At 46.6% G+C, this 17118-nt stretch overlaps 1 protein-coding gene across 6 annotated transcripts in view; it reads right to left on the minus strand.

Moving 5' to 3' along the window:
• Positions 1-9914: 9914 nt before the first annotated feature.
• PHLDB3 (pleckstrin homology like domain family B member 3) overlaps positions 9915-17118 on the minus strand; it is a 168223-nt gene continuing 161019 nt past the window's right edge. For all 6 annotated transcript variants that reach the window (XM_078655567.1, XM_078655566.1, XM_078655565.1 and 3 more), the window contains one exon: positions 9915-11297. In XM_078655567.1, the coding sequence (XP_078511693.1) occupies positions 11163-11297 (135 nt within the window). In that variant the 3' untranslated portion in view covers positions 9915-11162. The remainder of the gene's footprint in view (positions 11298-17118) is intronic.

Here is a 17118-nt window from a genome sequence, read left to right on the forward strand (position 1 = left end):
AGCCATGGTTTACAGCTCACTGTGTGCCAAGCAGAGTAGATCTAAGCACAGCATCATGTAGGTACATGTGTCCAGCTGCACACATGATCTGGCCACACACCATAGACATACACATAAACCTAATACACAAAGTGGCAGTTAATCCACCCATAAACACACAAACTGACCATCACTCCCCTCTGCACAAATACCTATCAATCCACAGACATCTTTTAACATACATTCTTCACCCAAAGACATATACTTCTCCATCTCTCCATACACACAAATTCAACAAATAAAAATTCATGAACCATCACACCTCTAACTCCCTCGACTGCCCACCAACTCACTCCACCATCCTACCACCCACTCCTCCATCCTGTCACAGATCGACACAGCCAATCACTCCCCTTACCCGTCAATATTCAAGCGTTTACCCACTCAGCCATCCACACACTTACCAATCCACACATCAATACTACAGCACACACATCAAATAGGTAAGGTTGTTTGCACTGTTGAGGCAGTCTGTGCTGTACCTATTCTGTATAGGAAGCTTGTTTTGTCGATGTAGTGCTAGGACTTTTCTGACAGGGAGAAAATATTGGACTGCTGTTATCATGATGTACCTGTTCATGAGAGAGAGAGAAGCTTGCACTGCTGAGGGCTGCTTGCAGGCATGATAGTGTCCTGTACCTGTTCTGTGAGGATAAGGCTTGCACTTATGCTAAATTGCTATAGCTATTTGATGAGGATTGAATGCAAAATATGCGGATTGTGTGCTGTACCTTTTTTCTGAGAAGACCGAAGCTTGCACTCAAGCTGGTGTGTTGTACTTGTTCTGTGAAGCTAGGAAACGTGCACTGTTTTTGCCTGGCTGTAACCGTTACTGCGCAGATGGTGTGTTGTGTTCATGAAGTCCAATAGAGAAACTTTCACTTGCCCATCCACTGTCTCAGAATCATTAAGCACATATGCTACGGTGTACCCGTGTTGGACTTGGCCTTTTCTGCAGGGTCAGCCCCAAACCTTTTGCTTTTACTCCTCCTATTCTTGCTGAATTCATTTGTGTTGGCCTTAGGATGCTGTACTATACCACTACTAATGTGCTTGTGCTCTCTCCTTGAAAGATTATAAAACTGGCTTATACCCAATTGGCATATTTAATTAATTTGTAAGTCCTCCGTAAAGTGGCACAACCTGTGGCCCGGGTCTGTAAATTAATTCTACCAGTGGGCCTGCAGCACTAATTGTGCGTCCCACTTAAGTAACCCTTTAAACTGAGTGTGCCACCCACATAACTAGCCCCAGGTCGGCCATTGCAGCCACGGTGGGCAGTTTTAAACTGCCATTTAAACATGGCAAAAATAAACTTTCCACCTGGCCCAAACCTTTCTTTTAATACATATACCACGCCTAGGACAGGCCCTAGACAGCCCAATGTGTGGGCAGTGTATTTAAAATTAGGACATGTATGTTTAAGTTTTACCTGCCCTTGTACTGAAGGCCTACTAATCCCATAGGATACAATTGGAGTTAACTTAATAAACTGTAATTTCCAAATGGGACCAAGTAACAACGTTCATGTTTGGTGTCTTTAGAATAGTAATAAAAGGTTCTAATGTATGTTGAAGTCAGATTTTGAATTACAATTTTGAAAATGCAACTTTCAGAAAATTGGCATTTTCCTGCCTTAGCCATTTGAGGCCACAGCCTGTCTCTGGGTAACATGATTCAGTGCAGTTGACAGGCTTTGTATATTCCTCCCAGGCAGCCATACAGAATAGCGAGCTTCGGTGTGCCTGGATGGCCATCACTAAAGAACAAAACAATTGCCAATACTGATATATACTCAAATAATGCTTGCCACACAACCTTATGAATCAAACACTAAGGTCCACGTTCTTACACCACCAACACTTGGTTTATTTCACAAGTAATGAAGAAATTATTTTTTCATTGCAACACAATCTTTTTTGCATGTGTATCAAATATATACAAAAATTACACACTATGTACAAATAATTAGATCATATAAATCACAATGTCAAAAAACACCTACATCCAATGCACACCAGCAACCATACCCCGAACAATTTGGCCAAGAACTCTACCACTCACTCTCACCTCATTCATACTACACACCAGCACAAGTCAGAATTCAGTCTTCAATGACCTGCAACCTGGTAATGAAAAAATCTTAATCCCACCAGCAAAAAATGAACTAACTTCAAAACATTATGTAGAGTCATGAAACCAAATGTACATTATCTTAATATGACGAAGTGAGTCAATTCACTCTACAGAAGAAAAATTTTGTTTGCCGTGGGATAAGAAAGGTTAAGGACTAGTTAGCTGACCTCCTGATCAGAAGCCTCTGAAAACTACCTGCTACTGACAACCTTGAACTCAGCACCTCGACTGACACCCGTGAGTCCTTCCCTCCAAAGTAGTGCCACCCCAGGTCTAATCTCTTGGAAGTGGGCCCGAAGGTGCTTTGCTAAGCCCAGCTATGGTCCCCATCAGAACCAAAACGAAGCCCTGCAAAAACCCGCTTCACAGCTGCCAGCTTCATTACAATCGATGGATAGTGACAAAAGCCTCGCAAAGCCTTGCTGCACAGCTCCCCAGAACCAACACAAAGCCTTTCCACACAGCTTCACTGGAACCAACGCCGGATAATGTGCACTCTCGCTAAGCAACGCCACGCAGACCGCACACCAGGATTTAAGATACTGTTTTCAGCAGACCTAAAGGGGTCCCTTTAGCTGGCCCATGCTCCATTGCGGTCACCCTGAACTTGTGACTTTTTCCCGGAATTGCGGGACTGGATAACCAGAGTAGGCGCTTTGTGGTTTTTGCCACTATTTTTCACAAAAATTTCATATCTCCGATTTTACAGGTTGGAGTTTTGTGTCCTATGGTCCTGAATTGTTATTAAACTTTACTCTATTTTTCTAAATTAGTGTGGGATTATCCTTGTGTTGTGTTTTCCCTTTATTGCTGTTTGAAGTGGTGCACAAATACTTTACACATTGTCTCTGAATTAAGCATGACTGTTCCGTGCCAAGCTACCAGAGGGCGGAGCACAGGTTAATTTAGGCTTGGCTTATTTTTCACCCCGACAAAGATTGTGGTTGCTGCTTGACAAGGGCTCACAGCCCACTCAACCAACAGTCCAATTTCTTACAGCCCGCCTGTTGGTGCCCACGGTGTGTATCTGGGTTTGGGTTAGAAGAAGGTGACCTTGATTGTGAGCATCCAGTGTGTGTCCCCATCTTTGAAAATTTGTAGGACTGGACTCATTGGCTACCAGAAGGCCATCTCTCACTGCCTACCCAAACCTAGCCTGCTCATGTTAGGCTTGGGCTTCTTCCAGGCCTGGTCTCCTTGGCCTCCTTCCTCTACACAGCTGTCCCAAGGAACTGGACTGAAGCAAGCCAAGAATTGTAGACCATCTCACCATGGCCCTGTGGTGACTCTGGTTTCCTGTTCTTCTCCGCTCTAAACGAATGTTCCTAACCCCATCCATTAACCCAGCCAGAGGTCCCAGCCTGACCTACTTTAGTTGGGTACACCACATATCTTGTTGGAAAATCTCAGACTCTCTCCCCCTTAACATTATTGACTAAGCTACACCCCTGACTGTGCGGCAGTGACCATGAATGATCAATAAAATATAAATACACCATTGAAAGAGCAAAAGGAATTTTAAGCAGGATTTCAAAGGCCAGGTAACCCACAAAGGAACTTCACAAAACACTAGCAGAAGCCTGCAATCCAGATTACATCCCAGAGTCAACACCACAAACACAAGAGTTACGTGACCTCATTGCCGATCACTCTATCAACTGTGCACAAATCTTAGAACTCTCCCTGGTAAGCTACACAACCAGAGTACAAAGTTAGAACACAAAAACAAAGGCATCACTGCAAAGAGAAGAGGCCACACCTTTACCTCGTTTTAACACTAGACCCCAGTGGAATTCCATGATCTGGTGACATCCTGTGGACCAGCCGACTCACCATTGGATCAATGCCGCCCAGACATTTTCAGGAGCATACCATCAAGTTTGACTGTAGCACTTACAATGGCCATAATCAACAAGTCATTAGCCACAGGCACATTTCTAGTGGAATCAAACAAATGACCACTCAGTAAAAAGACCAACCATGACTTCACAGAGCCCAGCAGCTACAGATCAGCCTCTAATGGACCATTCACTGGAATGCTAATAGAGGAAGTGTGTCTCCCAATATCAAATCTCCTTGAAGGAAACTTGCTAATCTGTGTCCAAAAATGTCTGTCCTTCTGGGGGGAGGTACTGAATCGCCTGAACTTCGACATGGGATCGTCTGAAAATCACAGTCGATCAAAACAACGAAGCTGCATTACTGATGCTTAACCTAAATTAGCCATGACGACATCACAACATGAACTCTTAATTCTCAGACTAAAAGAAGGAATTTTCCTAGATGAGTTCTCCACCACTGAGGGACTATTCAAGCATTAACTCAGTACTTCCTTTCACCTCCACACCTCACAGCATCAAGGCAGGAGTGCCAGAAGGCTCACTGATCTCCTCATCTTGCTTTAAAGTACACTTTAGAGCACTCTTGGAACGTATCAAATCCATTAACTTCACGTTAGTACTATGCGGATACACCTAGATTATCCTAAAACTTTAAAAATCTAGGAGCATATTTACCATTATGTGATGCAGCGCAGCAAGCCACCTAGCTGCGTTGCGCTGTGTGAGAGGGAAAGGGCAGGAATGTGCCATATTTAACAATGTCTTTCCTCAGCGCTGGCGCACAATGTGTTGCTTAGTGCCAACACAGGCACTCTTGCACCATGGTGCACAGGTGCCTACCAGGCCTGGCTCCAGGAATTCTCATCTGGATGGGCCAAGAGTGCCCTTGGGTGGGCCATGGAGGGTCCAATTTTTAGTCCTTCCAGAGGTAGCCTACAAGCCCTAGATTATATCATATCTACTTCCAAGCAGGGACCAAAATACAAACTGTACATTCTGTGTATATACAGAGCACATAAAGGATAGAGTAGTGGTAAATAAAGTAGTGGTAAATTGTGCAAAGGGGAGAGGAGTTGGCCTAACTGCTAGGACGGTCGTCCTCGAATCTGGGGAACCGGGTTCGAGTCTCAGCAACTGCGCTGAACATCCTGTGATTCTGGGCTAATCACTTAATCTCCCCTGCCTAACAAAAAATGCATGTGTCCTCATGTAACGCAACTGGTGTTACATAAACACTCCGATACCCAACACCTTCGGGTCAAGTTTGCACTATATAAAAATCTGTAAAATAAAGGTTTATTTTAGGGTTCAGAGATTTAAGCATTTTGTGTGTTGTAGTCTTAGTTTGCCTCTATCAATTTAATTGAATAAAACACTGAATATCAATGCTCTGATAAAAGAGGGAAGATGACCTTTTGTCGGCCAAAGGGGTCTAGTAGGATTGATTACCTATTAGTGGATTTGTCCTTATGGTCATTGGTAGAGGACATGGCCATCAATCCTACCTGTGAAAGTGGTCATAATCCCCTGAGCCTGACCATTTTGCACCCTTGGGGGGAAGGGAGCGGGATACCTCGACACCATTGTTTACTAAGGAGGTAGTCCCCACAAATGATACACACCGGCTTAAATGGCCCACTATCCTGGCAGATGAATCAAAAAACAATTCTATCAGAAATGATCTGGGAAAGCATTTGGAGATTATTGCTGCAGACACTAGTATTACTACAAATCAGTTTAGCTGCAGTACCCGGCATAGTGATTTCTTTAAACATCTGGCCAGTTATTTCTATGTCCAACAGAATAAGATCAGGGAAAAAACGAGAAGACTATTAGGATCAAACTTGTGGTTTAACACAGAGTGCAGGGTGCTGAGAACGACGCTCTCGGCAGCCATAAGAAATAGGGATGTCCAAAGGACACGAGGAGTTAGGAAGGAATACAAACAGGCTCAAATCAAAGCTAAGAATGACTGGGAAGAAAAGAGATTGGAAGATCTTGGGGAGGCAATCTTGCATCCAGATGGAAGGCTATTCTGTGCCCTCTTGTAAAAGGTCATATTTGAGAGATCACCCCCTTTGGCCAATAATATCCCTGAGGTTGAATGGCATAAGCACTTTAGCAATCTATATACTGTAGCTAACCAACATGCTAGCCCCCAGCTGCCTTGTGATATTGGCCACCCTATACGCAACCTCTCCTTCACTAAAGAGGAAATGATATTCTCTATAAACACCACTATGCCTGCAAAAGCCCCAGGCCCGGATGGTGTCCCTGGTGATCTCTTCCACGAGGATAGGGATAACTGGGCACTATACTTTATGGCATTGGCTAATTACATTGCTGGTGGGGGGAGGATCCCTGATTCATGGAGAGAGGCCGAAGTAATACCAATCTTTAAGAAAGCGGATAGGTCAATGCCCTCCAACTACCGACCAATCAGCCTGATCGATTGTGCCCAAAAAGTATTCTGCCACTTGCTCCTGGTTAAAATCCAGGATGGATGAGAAGATTCTCTCTCCTCTCCAGGCAGGCTTTCGGAGGAGGACTGACACAATCTGTCAGCTGTTTTGGCTTCTCACACTATATTGGAAAGTTGTTGTGTTGGGCAAAGTTAGTTTATATCTTGCATTTATTGACCTAAAAACAGCCTTCGACCTCGTCCCCAGGGATTTGCTCTGGCGGGTACTCAGGGATATGGGAATGCCTCTAGCAATTGTGTAGATATTTTAACTATGTTGCACGAGGGAAACTTTGCCCGTGTAAGATGGGGGGACCAGGGACAGACTACTGAGCCTTTCATGATCCAGCGGGGGGTTCAACAGGGTTGTGTTTTAGCCCCCACACTCTATTCACTTTATGTCAACCAGGTAGCTGACCTTCTGTGCTCCACCCCTGCTGATGCCCCAACCTTGCGAATAGCAAGGTTACAACTTTGTTATTAGCCGATTACACTTTATTGATATCTAAAACGCCCATGAGTCTTCAGAGACTGTTAAACCAATTCAAGGCCTTCTGTGATGAGAGGGGCTTGGTTATCCACACCACCAAAACCAAGTTAATGATGCTGAACCCTCACAAATCCTTCAAGGGCATTTTAACGCTGGACAACGCCCAGCTTGAGAGGGTCAGCTCATTTGACTACTTGGGCACCAAGCTGTCCGAGGGCATGGCTTGGAAGAACCATTTAGGAAGGGTACTGTTGAAACTCACACAGCTTACGGTGGCACTGAAGCGAGAGCACAGTCAATCTTACACCAAACTAATGGCTCCTGTACTATACAGCAGCAAGGCCGTGAGCAGTGCCCTGTAAGGGGCTGGACTGTGGGGCACCGTATCAGGTCCGTCCCATAGACACTTCTCGAAAGTGCAAAATGAAAACATATGCCAATCGGTGACGAACAGCTCAGGAAACAGTTTTCGATGTACGCGACTGGGTCCTGGTCAGGCAGAAACAAAGGCGGAAAATAGACACTTTTTACATATTGAAGAAATAGGATTGTACTTTTTATTTAACAATGAGGGAGATGTAGTGTTGTGCGCTAGGACCCCAACAGAGGAATTACGCAACTTGCTGGGAGGTGTTAAGGTGTGGTTATTAACTGTTATGGCATGATGAGTGTGCAGTGTGTGATCGTATGCTGAGGAATATAGACGTCTGTTACAGAGCTCCGTGTGTGGTGTAATCATTTGCATGCTCCTGGGCTGGTGAGGACGCTACAGTTCTGATATGCTAGCAGAAGTCTGGTTGGTCCTGGCTCAGGGATGTTTCCAAACAAGAGGTCTGGGAATTTCTGGGAATTTCGTATTTGGTCACATGCCTTTTAATGCAAGCACATAAGCAATGAACTATAACACACACACAAAACAAAACGATCAGGCTGAATCCCTTCACTTAAACAGTACAGTATTTTTTTTTTGTTTGGTGCGGACTCGACCCGAAGGCATCAGAGAGCTTTGCATGAGCACCAGTTACATTACATAAAGGCTCGGGAAGATCACTTGATTTACCCAGAATCCCAAGATTTTGAGCCAACATCAAGGCTCCAAAATTGCCAGCTTTGGCCTTTCCCATCAACAATTCATGGTTAAAACCTGGTTTGCCGAACACCGAGTGGCCAGAAATGAAGCGTATTAAGAACTGTTAAGTATTGATACTATATGTCCATGGATTACCACATCATTACATGTTCAACTAACGAGTTTCACAATGTGACAGGAACTTGTGTACTGTTTTGTAACGCGACCTGTGGTTGGCTGACACCATACGGGCGGTTATTACGTAACTAGGGCAGGTCTCTGCAACATGGTGATGAGTATGGGTGGTATTTACATCTTGTCAATGAGCAGGACCACCTTACTAGCACTAAATGTGAAACTACTTCCAGAAGTAGGAATGTTGCTGCAGAAGGAAACTGAAAGAGGAAAGGGGAAAACATGAGTATGTGGTTGCAGGATAAAGAGGCTGCAGGAGGGGGTATGATCATGAGCACAAGCTCCTCCTACCAAGCGAGCTGTGCCACTCAGGTGTGGCACGTGAGCACAGATGTGGAGGTTTGGGCCGGACACTGCTTGGTAGGGATCTTGCAAATGCGTGTGTGAAGAGAGTCCTCTGCTTGTCTGGGGAGACCTTGGACAGAAGTAAAAGGTTGGGGCCTTGGCAGCGTCTGACCTAGGTGGTTGCAGCATCAGTTTGGCTGCCGCTTTCAATGACGATCTGGGCTCCGAGGAAGGATGATCAAGGCTTCAGGTTGGAGGTGCGCGGTCTGTGACGTGGCTCAGTGATTGGGGGCAGCCTGATGGGTGTCGACGCTTGGTTCAAAGATCAGCTGACACTGGGTGATGGGTGATGGTGCTGGACTCGAAAGACTTTGCCTTTTATGACTCGGCTCGATGCCCGACTCTACGGGGAGTGGTGCTGTGCCCCAGCCTGGGCACACTTTTTAGGATGACACCTCCTTACCTGCCCTTTGGGTGTTAGAGCTGCAGACCTTGGTGTGGTCTCGGGGTTTGGTGCCCTGCACTGTCAAAACACCAGCGAGGAGTCTCAGGCAAGCGTAGCGGCTTCAACTTGTGATGCTTCCAGTGTCCCTCCCTCCAGTACCCAAGGGTGCTCTTGCAGCAGAATGCAGCACAGAAGTTGCTGGAGGTGCTGTTGTGGTCAAGATAGAGGGAAAGGTTGCACACCGTGTGCTGATTCAACAACAGGTGTATGTTATTGCTCTAGGGCAGAATTGGAAGGGTGTAATCTCCATACCCTCCCCTAGGCATTCTCCAATGATACAACCTTTGTAAAATCGAAGGTTATTGGCCAGTAGTCACCAAAGAGCTTCAACAGGTGCCCGGTACGGGATTAGGAGTTGCAGTTCGCCAAAGGATTTTGCCTGCAAGTCGCCAAGGAAATGGTTGGGCAGAGACGTTTTAGTGGCAGCCTCTTCCTAATCACAGGTGTCGAAGTGTCAAACTCCTGGGCCTGGAAAGGCAGCACAAGAGTGTCAGTTTGGGTTTTTTTTTTCTTCTGCCGTCGGTTTCGGGTGTTTTGAGCACAATCTGAAGTGGAGCCAGGAGCCTGTCTCCTCGTGCATTGTGGACTATAGGAGGAGTCACAAGCGGTCTCGTGACTCTGCGTTCTTCTTAAAAAAATCTATCTGCAACACCAGAGCTCAACACTAGATGGCAGGAGTGTGCAGAGCCTATGTATCTACTGCCACAGCGAGCACACACATTTTCCTAGGGCTGCTTTTGGTTTATACCCCAGCTGTAGCAATAATTGATGGAAAAGTGGGCACTTATATATTAAACACAACACCTTTCTTTAAAAACAAAAACAAAAAACTATAGATTTAATACATTCTCTCTGTGAGTGCAGAGACGGAAAACTACACATACCCATAAACATTTAAATATAATAAATTACTTTATTTCTGTAACAAGTGTCCAAGTGTGCCAGTGTTTGCTGAAAGTGCCAGCTACAGAAAAAACAGCATAGCAGACGCTGCTTCGGAATGAAAACATTTCTTTAAAGTATCTTTCTCCAAGGCGCTTCAAACGATATCTGTGCAGGGCATTGACGAAGCGCCTGGAAAAAACTGATCTCTACATATACATATATATCACTGTACATACGTTAAGGCAAGCGTCCAGCTTGGTTGCAGAGTGTCAGTTTCCACCGAAGATAGCAGATGAGCATAAGATAAAAACAAGTAGGGCCATCATAAAGGGTCAGTACAACTTGGAGTAGTGACCAATCAGAATGCAATCATCTTTGAAATGGACCAATCAGAGATATTCAACAGTGTTTTTGTTACTGCCCATGACCGAATACCCAATTAATCCTTGGCCAACCATTGATAACTCTGGGGCACTTATCACCCTGGAAGAAAGCCAATTCGGATTAGAGGGAAACATTTAAACGTGGCTGTCGCTAGGACCACTCAGGAGAGAAGCAGATACCAAAAATGCATCTGCCATTAGAGTGGCTGTTCAAGAGTCCTTGAGTGCCAGTATGAGCTGAGCGATGTCCTCCAGAAAGGGGCAAATCATTTTATTCTTGGAGATGAGAGTATGCACCCAAAGTCCACCTCATGGTAATTGGTGGCTCTGTCAGAGCAGCCGGCACACAATCTCTTAACCGAGCTCCCACTTGCACCCCACCAACTCTGGCAGTGTATGTGGGTATGAAGGAAACTGACCATGACTATTCTTAGCAGCAAAAGTCCTGAATTAAGGCAAAGCTACGTGTTGGAGCGGTGCCGATACCTGCGAGATTGGCACCAGCCCTTGTGACTACAAGTCTTTGTCTTGCATTGCAGAAGCCACTGAGGCTCTGTCCTCATTAGCAGACTACTAAGAGCCACAGGGGCCCTTGTGGCTGGGTCCTTAGATGCCCATGGTCACTCGGCCGGTCACGAGTACCTCGGTCACGACAGAGGATCAACTGTGGTTTTGTCCTCCGTAGTCGACATTTTCCAAGCAGTTGTGGGTGACCGGGTCTTGATTGTCTAAGCAGCTGTAGCTATGTCAGTAGTACCACATGTCCTTCAAAGAATGAATTCCTGAATTTTCAGGCTCCCATGGCATGTATCTTGGTAATTGATATACTCTGGGGCCATAAAGTCCAGCTTATATTTGTGATGAAGGTCCAGCTCAATAGCGAGAGTTCTCCTCGGCCGCTGTGACTATCACATCCATCCAGATGCGCAGGGCTTCAGCAGTGGGAGCCACCATGCAGAAGAGACGCTCATAGGTTTTCACGCAGAAGGTCAGCTTCGGGTGGGGGCTCTAGAGAGACAAGAGGATAAGGAGAATTAGTTATGCATTCAGCGTGGAGCAGGCAGAAACATCTCACACACTTCTAAAAATGAAAAGCACACAAGTCTCTGAGCTACAAGCCTCCCTCTCCAGCCTTGCCCAGACCTGCATTATCTTTCTTCAGTCGACAAGGGCAGAGCGTGCAAATCCTCGAGTTGCCCACTTCCCTTTTTATTATTCAGTCCTAAAGGACAGTGCGGGTATCCTAAAGTTCAACTCTTGCTTTTTATTATCACACAGTCCTAAAGGACAACAGTGGTATCTCTAGATCCAGACCCCCATTATCTTTGTTCAGTTCAGAAGGACAGTGTGTGCGTGTGTGTGAATCTTGTGAATCCTCTAGTTACGCACTTCCATTTTTTTTCCTCAGTCTTAAGGGCGGCATGGGTATCCTCAAGTTCCACTCTTCCTTTCTCATCACAGTCCTAAAGACAACAATGGTATCTCCAGATCAGAGGTCTTCAAACTTTGGGATGCCGAGACCCCACTGTCAACATTTTGAGGTGTAAGGACCCCCCTTCTGACAAAACTTTCTAAACCTGTGGGGAGGGCTACTGAAATTATGAGGGAGGTGAGGATCAAATTATGCGACCGGCTTGACTAAATTGTGTGGGGAAAAAATGTAAATTATGTTATGTGATGCCGCATATTTTGGGATAGCATTGCTTCATTATTTTGAATACATTTTTCACACACAGTAACACTTAGGAAAGATTTCACCTCATCAGTACCTATTTATAACCAAAATACAGCAATTAACATCAGAAAGATTATTGGTCAACCTTCATGAAGGGCCTTCCACTCCGCAGGAATACGTGCTGCCACATTAGAAGCTCACGTGGCCATGGCCAGGAGAAGCAGGGGTCCCTTAAAACCCTGGCTGTTTTGTGCAGAGTTAAGCAGCTTACCCATGCAGCTTTCCTCTCACCCCCTCCCTTCCATCCCTCTCTCCTCTCCCAACCCCGGATCCCTCTCTAACTTTGCAGGCCATTTTCTTTCACCCCTTTTTACAACTTCTGAAGTCTCCCCATTCAACCTCTCACTTCACCTTTAATCACCTCTTGCCATTCTGTCTTTTCACTGCCCTGATCTCTAACAGTCTCTCGCATTTCTCTCAGGGCCTCTCTGGCCCCATCACCTCCCGTGCCCCTCAGCCCTTCTCATTCACCTCGTCTTTCCATTCAAATTTTTGCCTATTTGTATCTTACACCTCTCCACTCCCCCATTCTTCTTTCACATTTCCTCTTTGTTCATTTCCCCTTTGTTCTAACAGAAGCCCTCACCTTTGGCTCACACTCACTTCTTGCGTGTCCACACTTCTCTTTGGCAATTTACATTTATCCTCATCCCTGACCTCTTCAATCAAATTCTCTCACTCCCTTGCTGTCCTCTCATATCCTCTCATCTCTCCTCACCAAGCATGCGGGTTGGACCAGTATGCTCCTCTCAGCCTGTGCCACTCTGCTTATTGTAGACCCTAATTAAAGAAGCCATGAGTTGTCTGTCTCGCTGTTTTGGTGCAGGTCGTGAAGTTATGCGACTTGCACCCTCCTTTGCTCCACCAAGAATCTATTATCCTTTAGGAAGAAATAAAAACCTTTCTCTATGCTCTGTAGGTTACCCCATTTGGCTGGTTCTCCTTCTCCTTCTGTGTGTTTCTCATTTGCCTTCAGGCAGCAGATGGTTATTAGCCCTAGGACATCTTTTGGTAACAGTAGCGCACTACCAATGTAAATAATAATAATCGGCAGAAGCAGGGAAGCCACTAGACCAGAACTTCGGGGGGTGGGCTAACAATCCCAACTAGGGCTGGTCCTAACACTGGTCGCACACGGTGCCACAGTCTTTTTTGATGCCCCACCCCGTTTCCTTCTTCGCCATGAATTCCCTCGCTACCACTCACCAACAACGCACCTCATCTCTCTAAAGCACCTTTCTGACAAACATTTCAATTTTTTATAGCATTACTCATTGTTTACTCACACTCATTTCTGTGATCTGCATGGTACATATTCTTTGTAGCAGGCACATTAATCCTCTGCACTGTGTGGGTGACAAGAGTGCCCTTGTAAGTGCACGGTGAGCGATGCAACAGTGGGAGAGTAGGGTGAGCGGAGTGACTGCAGGGTGAGTGAGGTGGCCGTACGAATTTGGGTGCGGATGCAAGTTCAGAATAGGACCAATGAATGTATGATTACTGCTGGACTTGTTTGAGTGAGTTGCATATTCAGCAGTGAGGGGGACAGGTGAGTGATGTGTCACATGGGTGCAGGATGAGTAGGGTGCTTGTGTGACTGCAAGGTGAGGTATAGGGTGAACAGAGCAAGTGCATTGTGAGTGCAGAGTGATCACTGTGAAGGCAGGGTGAGCGGGTGGATGATGGGAGTGTATGGTGATCAGTGTGAGTCCCATTGTGATTGCTGTGAGTGCAGGGTGAGCATGAAAGTGAAGGGCGAGAATGAGGAGTGAATTGTCTGAATGCAGGGTGCATTCCCAGACACTTGAAGTAACTCCGCATGTTATTGACGGCGGCGTAGGGTTTACGATCCAAGTTAAACTATTGCTATTATGGCATTAATTGGGCTTTGAGGGTGGAGGAAATAAACAATGTGCTGATCCTGCAACAAACTGAAGAAACTATAACTCCTGCCATTAAGTAACTTAAGGCAGTGAGTCATAGTTTCTTACCATAAGTATAACTATAATTATAACTATAAATGCTGAATTTCTTTAGTTTTGTGTTAGTAAAAAGTCAGCGTAACTAGAATGACCCTGTAACCTTTGGCTTTATCAGTTAATTTCAATGTTTCTTTTCCCTGCTGGTACCAAAGTTCATGGAGATGCACGGACAATAAACTTCAGTGATTTAAAAAAAAAAGCAATTTTAAGGTCACAAGTGTCCCTCAGGGACCCCTCTATGCGACCTCTATGGTCAAGATACCTGTATCCTGCCCCTTTCTATCTGTTTTACAGTGTATTTTCACCGCACCAAACAGATAAGAGGAAATAAAATGGTGACGGCTACTTTTCTTTCAAGCTGCGGCCAGCCAATCAGGGCCATCCTTTCACCTCCAGAATTGCGCCGAATTAGCGGGTAGTTCCGTGTATTATCTGAACCCCCAGATATACAAATTTGTTGTCCACTTAATATCTCCAAAGCTACTGAACAGATGTACAACAAATCACAACAAGCATTTACAATGCAATGGTTTTGCCTTTGTTAAAGTTAGAGCTATTGGCATTGCTCTTGACATTATTTTTATTTATGTTTTTTAACATAAATAAATGGCATTGTCATTTACAATGCCAATAGCTTAATCTCTCGCAAATGCCACACACAAACACCCACACAGAGCCCTCCACACACACACCCACAGATCCCCCCACACACACAGCCACACAGAGCCCCCCCAGACACACTGCGAGCCCCCCCCACACACTGCGAGCCCCCCCGCACACACTGCGAGCCCCCCCGCACACTGCGAGCCCCCCCCCGCACACTGCGAGCCCCCCCCGCACACTGCGAGCCCCCCCCCCCCACACTGCGAGCCCCCCCCCCCCCCCCCACAGGAATGACTGGAGAAGGCCAGGCGGTGCGGCAAGTAAGGATGGTGGGGAGGGGCTTTTCTGCGTGGCCAGAGTCCAGTGGCAGTACATTTCTGGTCATGGGCCATTGAGCACAGCTCCCAGGGATCCAGCGACCGGACAGTCTCCACTGTGTAGGTAGGCAACAAGGCGCAGAGCAGGCACCAGGAAGGGCAGTCGGAAATAGCCAGTGCCCGCTTTGTCTGAGAAGGCCGCCTAGGAGCAAGATAGCAACGCAGCCCACGGCCAGCAGAGCAGGTAGGCCCCAGCAGAGCTGTAGGGGTCTCCCCCTAGACTACAGGGTTTCAATGATTTTTGCAGAAAGCACGTCCCAGAGTTCAGCAATTTTAACAGAAAGAAATACCACCTAAATATTTTTTTTCTGATGTGATCCTAGTGATTGTGAAACCAGTCTGTATCACTGTGGGATCTCCTGCTGCAGACATATGAGCTTTACTTGTAGGAGCCTGGGCTCATGATGATTGCCTTATGTGCAATACATACGACTTACACTACCTTATTATAATTGATTCCAGTGGATATGTGATTAATAAAAAGAAATGGTGTGTATTTCAGACTATTTAGTAAGGGCTTTTGACGTCAGTCGAACATGTTACATCTCCTTTGCCATTGGATCCTCAAGTGCAGCAGTCAAGAAGCAGCGCTTCTGCTACCCAGTATATCGATATTTCATGTGTAGCGCGGCCTTCACGTGTTGACGTTAATCGAATAATTGAGCTTTGTGATAACCGGGATGGATGCTGAAAGATGAAACGTGTTTATCTGCTAGCGTGACACCGAGCAAATGTTTAACATCGCCAACTATCAAAGGAAAATGTTCACTTTGAAGCTGTAGTGCTAAGCAAGCAGTTGGTTTCACGCTGCTGATCCACTCGAGGGGGGCGACATTGGGCGGGAACCCCCTGAAGCCCCATTTTGTGCATGTGTAAAGTGATCGACGCGGGCCGCGCTTCCAAAGCACGCCGTCCTTACCGAGAAGGGGACAAGCGCGTGTGCCGTCATGTCTAGCTCCCGGTGTGCCAGTCAAGTCATCAGTCGCACTCCGTTAAGGGCTGTGCGACGCTTATGCGCATCTCAGTCCGATTTTTCCGAGCAAGGGTGTCTACTTGGCCCCACAGTGAAAAGGCTGAAGTTTGGCATTTACAAGTTCTTACCCCTGCGCTGTGCAAATCTCTCAAGCTGCACGACTTCTGAAGAGCGGGGTCAGTGTGATTTACGTCAGCTTTACACCCGAGAATGTTGTCGAGCTTTACGTTAATAGGTGATCACAACTTTCAAGTATTTTTGATTTTTATTTCTGTTTACAAACATAATACCAGTGGGTGTGCCCAACATTATGATTTTCCCTGACAGCCCCTCATCGTACCCACGGTTTGATTTCCCCATCCTCCATTCACTTCGTATACAAACGGCGGCCTTCCTCCACCTCCCCTCTCTCTGCCCCTCCTCAGCCCCCTGCCTGCTGCACCCCGTCCCCAACTGAGGCCCCGGCTGGAGGGGCACAAAGGCCGGAACAGGCCGCAGCCGGGGCCTCGAGTAGGCCACTCTGCCGCTTCCCCGCCTCCCTCCCGGGGTGCCGTTCTTACCTGCTGGACGGGGGTGTTGTGCCCTGGAAACCTGCTGGAGCCGTTTCGGTAGGGTGAGGGGGCCAGGAGCCGGAGCCGGAGCCGGAGGCGGGTCCGGGTGGAGTGCGGCCGCCGCGCTGTGTCTGTGTCCGGGCTCCGGGGGCGGGGAAGGAGTGGGGAGGAGCCGTAGGAGGAGTGGAAGGCGGGCACCCCCGACAGAGCCAGGCAAAACCTAATGAGCAGCCTGGAGTTTTACGCTTATTGTGAGGGTGAAGTCTACCGACCAGAAGAACCGGTGTACGATGCGACATGGCAACGTGTAGATAGATGTTCATTGGAAATTGGATATTTGATGTATGCATTACGAAATTGTCAAGAAGGCTCTGACCCTCCCACGCCCAAAGGATTTAGACTGTGAATAGTAACGTGTAGCGTTTTCCATAGAGCTACAAAAAACAAAGCTGCACGTGAGGGCTTTAACTCGCACCTGGGAAAATACCCCGGTTTTGTGAGCCACGCCAAGACCGAAACGACTGTCCCAAGACAAGGAGAGATACCCCAAGCCGTTTAGCTTTGCGATCTTAGCAGGTGAGGCCAAGGATGGGCTTCAGAGAGAGCTA

The sequence above is a fragment of the Lissotriton helveticus genome, chromosome 7, assembly GCF_964261635.1.
Source record: "Lissotriton helveticus chromosome 7, aLisHel1.1, whole genome shotgun sequence".
Taxonomy (NCBI): Eukaryota; Metazoa; Chordata; class Amphibia; order Caudata; family Salamandridae; genus Lissotriton; species Lissotriton helveticus.